This window comes from Lepisma saccharinum, chromosome 6 (genome assembly GCF_977018435.1).
Source record: "Lepisma saccharinum chromosome 6, izLepSacc3.1, whole genome shotgun sequence".
NCBI lineage: Eukaryota > Metazoa > Arthropoda > Insecta > Zygentoma > Lepismatidae > Lepisma > Lepisma saccharinum.
This window is the reverse complement of record NC_139234.1, coordinates 95,035,107-95,044,784: the sequence shown is the minus strand read 5'-3', so window position 1 is coordinate 95,044,784 and position 9,678 is coordinate 95,035,107. Positions and strand designations below refer to the sequence as shown.

General features: G+C 41.6%; 1 protein-coding gene across 1 annotated transcript; it reads right to left on the bottom strand.

Moving 5' to 3' along the window:
* Positions 1-2,179: 2,179 nt before the first annotated feature.
* LOC145989171 (uncharacterized) lies at positions 2,180-2,731 on the bottom strand. The gene has a single exon (XM_083124465.1). It carries the CDS (start codon positions 2,729-2,731, stop codon positions 2,180-2,182), a length of 552 nt encoding a protein of 183 aa, XP_082980591.1.
* Positions 2,732-9,678: the final 6,947 nt, after the last annotated feature.

The following is a 9,678-nucleotide window of genomic DNA, read 5'->3' as shown; positions in this document are numbered from 1 at the left end:
TGTATTATAATTAGTAGGGCCCGGGACTTTATGTCCGATAAAACTGTTAAATATGTTTGTAATTATGTGTTAAAAATTGAAAAATATGTCATTAAAACTGAAAAGTAATATGTCATAATAAATTAAAATATGTCAGAAAAATGCAGAAATATTCCCAGTAAAGCCAAAATTATGCAATACAGTACTTTCGAATTTCCCATTATATAGGAAGTCAGTATCTTCCAGGTAAGATCGACTAGGGTGGGGTTGTGTATTAAATGAAGTCAGAATCCATTGAACTGCAGAATGTAGTGGGAAAATACTGAAAATATCATGAGGTCCACTGCAATTATCTTAAGTTTCATTTACTTTTATATCAGATTTACACCTTTGTAGAGCCGTATCACTTCACTACTTGCGCAGAGACTTGATATCATTCACTTGCTCCAGAGATACGGGGACAGAGCATACACGTGGCTCAAATGACAAGTGGTCATGAAGCTCCCGATAGAGCAGGGGTTGTAATGTACCGAATGTTATTTTTACTTTTGACTGATTGTTGGGAAAAGCGAAGAAACATATATAGAAATGAGAACAATTGAAACTTGTTTACGGTTATTCTCGTGCCCGCACGACAATGATCGAGAACATTATGTAATGTTCGCATGGCTATTAATTGTTGGCGGGATAAGAAAGGGGATATTATTATTTTGCACTAGTTGGTAAGAAAAGACGGCATCTGCTTTTAATGTCTGTCCATTACTTCCTTATTCCGTTGCGCTAAAGGCACGAAGATTAAATTATGAAATGGCCTATCATATGCAAGACAATTACGAAATTATACAGAAATATGTCTTTTTACGAGAAAATGGAGAAAACATATTGTTGAAATGCTAAATTGGAAAAATATGACAAAATATGCCTTATAAAGTTCGTCCATTTCGGATGATTTTCATCCCGTATTCGATCCGATGCCAAATAAATCAGTTGACACAAAGTTGGTTCTCTACATTTTAAGCATCGTGGCAACTGTATGCTCTGTAACACATGTAATTCAGCACAATGTCTTTCCCATATCTCTCTTATGTCACTAGGAATAGGTTCATCCCAATTTAACTGTTCCTTCCACAGTGATTGAATTAATATTTTATCTAACATATCGTATCATTCTATAGAATGATGGGATCAGAACCAGTCACTTCGCAATTAATTGCTGGGTGATGTAAGCTATTCATCGTTCATCCTTGATGATAAGTGCACTCGTCATTAACATGACGAGTTAACGCTTGACAGTGCGAAAGGTACAAGTAAGATTTAGGAACTTAACAACTAGAAAAGACAATGGTCACTCGTTGGGTTTTATGAACCTTTGAACCTGAATCATGGCTGGGTTTAGGATAGTTACCTGTCTATCTGACGAATGAAGATAATTTCGATGAATAAAAATAAACTTAAGTCCTCTGTTGGCTTCTTAATAGGTTGAGACCAGCGTGTCATCTCACTTTTGCTCCACTCTCTCCTAAGCTCTCCTCTCTCCTCAATACCAATCCAAAGTCAGTCCCCTCTCAGCTTGTCTCACCTCTATATTACCCAGGCCATGGAGCTCTTCCTCCATGCCGAATCGTGATTATAACTGCCACTATGCAAACTGCTGACTACATAGGCAGAAGGAACTACCTATTTCCTGAATACCTCAGGAGGTTTGCATAGCACAACACTGTGCATTACTAACATGCCTCAGAGGTTGAGACAACTGAGATAAACAAGTGAATGCCCTGGTCAACATGAAGCATTCAGAGAGGCTTTTAAAATAAAAATATAATCTTATGGATTGATACGATAGTGACTGGGGATAGTAATCCGAGTGGATCAAATTTGTGAGCTACCTCAGACAACAACAACCTTTTGGTTAATACAAGGTGTTTACTAGGTGAGATAATGATGAAACTCAAATGATCAGTATCCGGGTTCCACACAAGGCCAAGGGTTCTTATGAATTCGCTGTTATGGATGGAAGATATTGTAGGTTTCTCTCCCAAATGTTCAGGAATACTGTTCAACACGTCAGCATGATTCGACGTCCACTTATGCAACTCAAATCCACCTTTTCTCAACAATTGTGTCAATTGTTGCTGCATCTCTATTGGTTCTGGAACACTGTCAGCTCCACTGTACACATTGTCCATATAAAACTGTTGCTTTAAGACTTCTGTTGCAATCGGGTAATTTTCACCTTCATCGTTAACTGACGCAACACTCTCGTAGCAAGAAAAGCAGCTGATGCCGTGCCATACGTGAGCGTATTTAAATGATAAACAATCACAGGTTGATTGGAAGACTCTCTCCACAAAATTAATTGGTAGTCTCTGTCCTGGGGATCCAATTTTATCTGGCGATACATCATCCGAACGTCACTCGTCAATGCAATAAGATGACCACGAAAACGTAACAAAATAGATAGTAACTCTGGCTGTTGTTTACCTCCATTCATTAACACATCATTCAAGGACATGTCTGTGCTATTTTTACTCCATGCATTAAAAACTACCCTCAGTTTCTTACTTGTGCTTGTCTCCTTTGTTATAGAATGATGCGGAATGAAATAAGAACTAGCGGGGGTCTTGAACGGTTCACAGACGGCCACTGGTGTCATATGATTCAAAGCAATATACTCCTGCATGAATGACTTGTATTGTTCTAGTCTCTGGCTATCATCTTGAAGCCTACGCTCTTGACTAAGAAAACATTTCATCGCCTTATCCTTTGAATAGCCTAACTCGTCACGGCTGACCTAAAATGGTAAGCATATGAGGTACCGACCATCATCCTCATGATAATGTGTTCGTACGAAATGTTCCTCGCACAATTGTTCTTCTTGACTCGGCATTCGTAAGTTACGAATCTCCTCCGATTCAAAAAACTTATTCAGAGTTTCGTTCGGATCATTTTCTTGTACAACAATGTTATAAGAAGACAGAGATTGTTGAGGTCTTTGTTGAGGAGTTTTGCCACAAACAACCCATCCCAAGCGGGTTTGAATAGTCACGGGTTCATTCATTCTCCCTTCTCTTCTACCACTCATTAGTAACAAAGGGAAAAGATCAGCCCCGATAAGCAACTGAATAGTGTCAGGTTTGTGATATGCAGGATCAGTAAGTTCAAGGTTACGTAAATGTTTAAAACTCAGGGTGTTAGGTAAAAATGCTTGTAGAACTGAGTTGGATATTTTCTTCACAACTAAAGGCGAACAATGATAGGATCTGTCCCCGTTTTTAGTGAGTATGTTCAAATCAACAGTAGTGTGTGAATTGCTGGCATTTACACCCGAAATTCCAGTAACCGACACGAACACTTTTTTATGTTTCAAGCCTAATAATTGGTCTGTGTTCTCGCTCAAAAATGATTTTTCACTTGCACAATCGAGCAAGGCTCTAAGAGGTTGAAGCTGGTTTCGTTTATCCTTTACTCTCACAACAGCAGTCGGTAACAAGATATGCCTCGCGTCACACTGCGAATCAGATGTTATGTGCGAGACCACTTGCGGCGCTGCCACATTTTCACTTACCTTAGATCTTCGCGAATTTTCGCGATGAATAGACGTGTTGTGAAACTTACCACAAGACCTACACGAGCCTGACTTACACTTATTCACAAAATGGGAATTATCTAGGCAGTTGAAACACAAGACCCTCGATTTCACAAACACTTCCCTCTCTAGGACAGACATACACATGTATTCTTTACATTTACTCAAAAAATGCGATTCTTGACACATAGGGCAAGAGGACGACACATGAAATGAATTAGCACTTCTTCTAGCACTGAGTTCACTGTGGGAGGTGGGGGGGTTTCCTTTGGGATCCTTGTTTCGGGTCCTTGGACGATGCAGATGCTGCGAGCGCTCTTGCTATGTTGTCCAGGAAGCCGCTCAGCTGTTCGAAAGTAGGAATTTGCTCGGACGACATGCTCAGCTCCCATTGTTGCCTCAAAGTACTGTCCAATTTCTCCACTGTATGAAACACTAGAATAGCGTCCCAATGCTGCACTAGAATGTCCAACACACATAAAACTCGAACACATTCCGTCGTCACGTCAACAAGCTTGCGCAAGCCGACAGCAGACTCAGTTTGTAATGAGGGTTGAGACACAAGCCGCTTAATTGTGTCGTTCACTAGCGCGTGTTTCTGTTCATATCTGTTAGTCAGAATGTCCCATGCTTCTTTGTAATTCAAATCGGTTATTGCTATAGACTAACAATAATGCGGGTTCACCACGGACGCTCGATTTCAAATACTGCAGTTTTTGCATGGGCGGAAGTGACATGTTGTTGTGCACGGACGCCACGAACAAGTCTCTAAAAGAAAGCCACTGCAGCAGGTTACCTGTAAAAGTAGGCAAGCCAAACCTCGGTAGAAGCACATCACTCACTGTCTTTGTCTCAGTCACTGTCACGGTAGTTTGCTGTTTTTTCACGATATATAACTTGGCCAATGCTTCGTCGAGCCTGTCCTGCACTAAACCAATTTCCTCATCATATTGATCAAACTGTTTGTCGGTGCACTATTCTGAGATTTCACGGATCAGTTTTTGAGTGTCTTCTGTCAACTGGAAAGCTTTATCTATATACACTAAAATACTCCCTTCGGTGAGATCATCTGCCTCAACTTTATTCTCCAAACGCATGATGTCACGTTTGAGAAGACATTTGTTTGAAAGTATTTGCTCCATATTTAAGTCTCAAAACACGTAAAGTACATACACGAAGATCACAGTCACACCCAGCAAGGATACGGTGCACTGAATTGCTGGTAAGCACAAAAAACACTGTCTCTCAAAGTTCAAACACAAAACAGTTAATAAGGCGCACTTTCTCAGCAGGAACACAATGGATGACCGGGTTACGAATGGATAACAAATCGAATCAACCATTTATCCAGGCACAGGAGGACCACGAATAGCTTCCTAGTTCCTGCGTGTGTGTTTTCGCGTATGTCAGTTTCACTCCGGTACAAATGAAACATACGAGGGAGGATCAAATGAAAACCGCAAAAGTAGCATTAAAAATCTCTTTTTCTTTCTAGGAGTTTGGAAATTTGCAGAGACATTCCTTGATGTCTTTCCGACCTGGTAGTACCAAGCAGTGCCGGTAGGTGGGGTTGGATGTGAGTAACAGCTGATTCAAGATGGCAGATCCACTACACAGTTGCACCAAGCAGGAACAGCGTGGAGTTATTCGGGAGTGAAGGTGTGAAACTGGTTGCTATTCATCGGAGAATGCAGACGAAGTATGGGGACGCCTGTCTGTCACAGCGGCAAGTCTACGATTGGTGTAAAAAATTTGCAAAAGGTACGACTTTATTGACTGATGCTCCCTGTCCGGGTCAGGCTCAGCGAGTTGTGACAGAGGAGTCCATAGCCGCAGCAGATCGGCTTATTCAGGAAAACCGGCGTGTCATCCTGGGTGAAATGGCTTCCTTGCTGAATATGAGTTTCGGTTCAGTACAACACGACGAACTCCGCTATAGAAAAGTGTCCGCCAGGTGGGTTCCTCGACAGCTGACATAGGAACTGAAAGTCCGTCGGGTTGACGTATGCCAAGAGCTGCTGAGGCATTATGAAGAGGAGGGTGAGGATTTTCTAGCTCACATTGTCACCAAGAATGAAAGTTGGGTGCACCATTTTCAACCAGAGACGAAACGTGCAAGCAAAGAATGGCGATATTCATCTTCACCGAACCCAAAGGGGTTTCGCAGCCAACCCTCTGCAGGGAAAGTCATGTTGACTTTATTCTGGGATAAGAAAGGTCCTATTCTGGAACACTACATGCCCCCACGTACGGCAGTGACCAGTGTCACCTACACTGACCTTCTCAAGAACCATTTCAGGCCAGCGATATGCACAAAGCGAAGAGGATTGCTGAGTACAGGTGTTTTGCTTCAACATGATAATGCCCGTCCTCATTCTGCTCATGCAGGTTTGTATATGATCCTTTAGGGTGTTGCCACCTGCCTTCGCACCTAACCTTAAAAAAGCCCTAATTTTCCATCCTTGTGACTTGGATCATCAAGACTTTAGAATATTGATTGAATTGCTTTATTTTAATTTGCTTTCTGCGCCACTTTTGGCTAATTTGCAAATATGGGGATAAGTGACAATATGATGAAATTGATGAATGGACACTCAAAAACATCCATGCCCAGGCCAGGATTCGAAACCGGAACCCCTGTAGTTGTAGCGCTATGTTGCAACATCCTCCAGTTGGACACCAGTCGTCACAAAGTTAGTCTGCTACTTCTTTTGTCGGGAACATGAGACTCTTAGTAACTCATCAAGGCTTGCTGGGTAACAAGTATAAAAAGGCCAATATCTGAAATATCAGTATCTGTTGTAGTTTCACACATGCATATGCATTTTTCTATAAGGTTACAAACTGCATACACGGAATTTGGTCCAGGCGCTACTAAATCATCACCCAGAACTTTGTTTTTCAGTTGATTTGTGCAGTTTATTTCTTTCTTAATAAACTGCTCCAATACCCGGTATTGCTGAAATATTAACTTTAGAGAAAGAGATCCATCTCTTCAGCCCTCAACCCTCAGCCCTACTACACTGAGGCTCTGGAAGTTCCGCTGTCGTCATTGTCTTCATCTTTGGACCCGAACTGGAACTAGAAGTAGACTCCGTTACCTTTCATTTTCAAATCACTAGATCTTATAAAGATACTAATGGACACTGACTGATCACTAATCGACTGTATGAGTTGTCACACTTACCTCTGAAGTCTCATTAAACGATTCTAGAGATCAAAGGGAAATTGAATATTCTCATATTCTAGAACGTTCCGCAGGAAAACGATTCATTAATATAGCCAGTAGTAGTTCGACTGTGGTGGCTCAGTCGGTAACGCGTCTGACTACCATGCTAAAGGTCGCAGGTTCGATCCCCGGCCGGTTCAAATCTAGGAACTTTTCTAGCGTTGGAAGCGGCCCCGGCGTCCACCCAGCATCGAATGACATGGGTACCTGGGGGAAACCCTGGGGGACAAAGACGGTCACGGGCATGATGGTGATCACATCACCCCCACTCACAACCGGATCAAGAAAGTGTGGGGCGTTACCCCCACACCCCCTATATGCCTTCATGGCATGGTGCTATGCACAGGGGAGCACTTTACCTTTTTTTACTAGTAGTTCGACTCCTTCTCTTATTCAACAACGTTCCCTCTCGCACTTTCCAGAGATTAAAAATTACAACAAATCATCCTACTTGTGGTGCTACCTTTGTTGGCAGCTTTCAAATGCTGACAAGTCTTTCCATAGTGTTCAAGTTCGCTGCGACACCAAAAGCGCAAGAAAAGTTTACGTGCAATATTATGAACAACAGGGTTATAGAACATTCTTCGTCTTGCCTTGATAATTATTTCTCTCCTTAAGTTATCGCCCCATTATTCAAGAAGACAAAACCTATTTTTTTTCTAAAGTAAATTGAAAAATTTCCGATCCCCACCTTGGATACGTGCTATTAACAATAAGAGGGTTATAGAATGTTCTCTGTCCTGTCTCGATAATCATAACTCTCAAATTATGATCACATTATTCAAGAAGCTAAAAGCCTCATTTTATCTAATGTAAAGAGAAATTTTCGGGGGGGGGGGCCTCGAGCCTCCACCCCCCACCCTTGGATACGTGCCTGATGTCAGATTAAGATCGATGACTTGCCTGTTGTATGCAGTAATACCGATCTCACTTCAAAACCTTTCTACGCTGAATATGACATGGTTTAACAAGTTGAACAAGGGATGCTGGACGGCGTGAGGAAGAAAATGAAGGGGTGATGAAGCACCCTTCCCCACCTCCTGGTGGCCCCCCTGATTCTAAGTAAACCCTAACTCATACGCGAAAATAGCTATCGAACTACTAACACCGAAAACGTTACCAACTGTTCATACTTAATGCCAATCTTACATACCTACAAGTTTCTTGTAAACAATTTAATCAGTGTAAAATATCAGCACTATGCCACAAAAATTTGAGTTTCTGTTGTCTCGGCACGGTGAGGTTGTCAGTTTCGGAATGGTGACCTTCCTTAATCCACAAAGCTGCATACTTTGGGGCAGGGAAATCTTATGACTGAAGCATAAATAACAAATGAATTTTCCATGGTGTCTGTTACATATTTAAGACATGGAATAATATATCCTTTCAATTCCATTTTCATTTAAAGAGATAAAAACACTTCTGGCAGGGATAAAAATAATTTTCCTTTGCAGGGGATAAAATTTATTGTGGCGGGGAAATCACCAGCACCCCCTTCACTTAATTCGCACACTGCTTAACTCATTTTATTAATAACCTTCCTAAAATACCACTCTTTCTCCTCTCTGTCTTAACACACTACCCCCGCTCCACAACCTTCATTTCATTACTAACATAAAAAGTAAAGTGTTCCCCTGTGCTGTGCACCAAGCTATGAAAGCGTATACGGAGTGTGGAGTTAGGGCCCCACACTTTCTTGATCACGGCCGAAGGTGGGGCCGCCTTTATCTCCCAGAGTATTCTCCACGTAGCCACTTTATACGACGCTGGGCAGGAACAGGTGGAAAAAATCCCGGGTCTCTCGCATGGTAGTCAGACGCTAGCTGAGCTACCGCGGTTTTCATTATTAGCAATGCAGATGCCATTAATTTATTTCAATTACAATTTTACAACCAAGTTCGTTTCTAGAACGCTGGAACAATCTTGGTACACTATATCCATGAGACATTAACTAGATTTAGCTTTAGCACCTCGTACATACATATAATTGAAACCGTCAATAAAGAAGGTGGAGAAGAAAAATGGGGGAACCGAAATTCCGCTGATCTGACGCCCTTGTTTATTTTAAAGGCACCAGGGCACTAAGCACCTACCCCTGAACGTATGCAGGTGGAGGTTGGGCACCTTCAGGAGTTCCCCTTTTTCTTTTCTTATCTGTTTATTACTGAGGGAAATGCAGGGCTTGAAGCTGAACACTAGTTGTGGAAGCATTCCCTTTCATCCCGTGCTGCGGTGACCTATTGAAAGAATATACATTCCAATTATCTTCTACAGCACGCTGCATTCTTTATGGAACCAAAACACAATTATAGTCCACCCCTTCCAAGGTCAAGTGGAAACAACCTGAATTTGTTTTCTAAGCATATGAAGTCACGTAAGCGGTCACGAAGATGACGTGGGCGACCCAATGCTATCCGAATCAAGTTATGTTTATTCCGTACTGAAAGAGACAAACAATACCCAGTCTGTAAGCCACATCGAACCAAGAAAAGCGATGTAAAATAACAAAGAAATAACCAATACCACAAACAGCATATAGATATCTCACATATTTAATAATAATAATAATAATAATAAGTAAAATGTAAAGTTTCCTGCGCATATAGCACCGTGCATGAGGCAAATTTAGGGGAGGTGGGAGCACACATTCTTGATCTCGGCCATTTTGGAGGTGATGTGTTCAGCACCACACTCCGACCACCTTTACTCCCGAGGATTACCCCAAGGTACTATTTTTGTTGAGTCAGGGTGAGCCTGAAATAATAATAATAATAATAAATGCCTGTTTGTAATGAACAAAGTAAGCCATGGTTTGATCATGAATGTCATAATCTAATAGAAATAAGAAATCAGGCTAGACTTAGGTGGTTAAATAACTCTGATG

Bases quoted from the DNA above. Each gene is read 5' to 3' on its own strand.
- LOC145989171 (XM_083124465.1), bottom strand. From the start codon at position 2,731: ATGAAATGTTTTCTTAGTCAAGAGCGTAGGCTTCAAGATGATAGCCAG.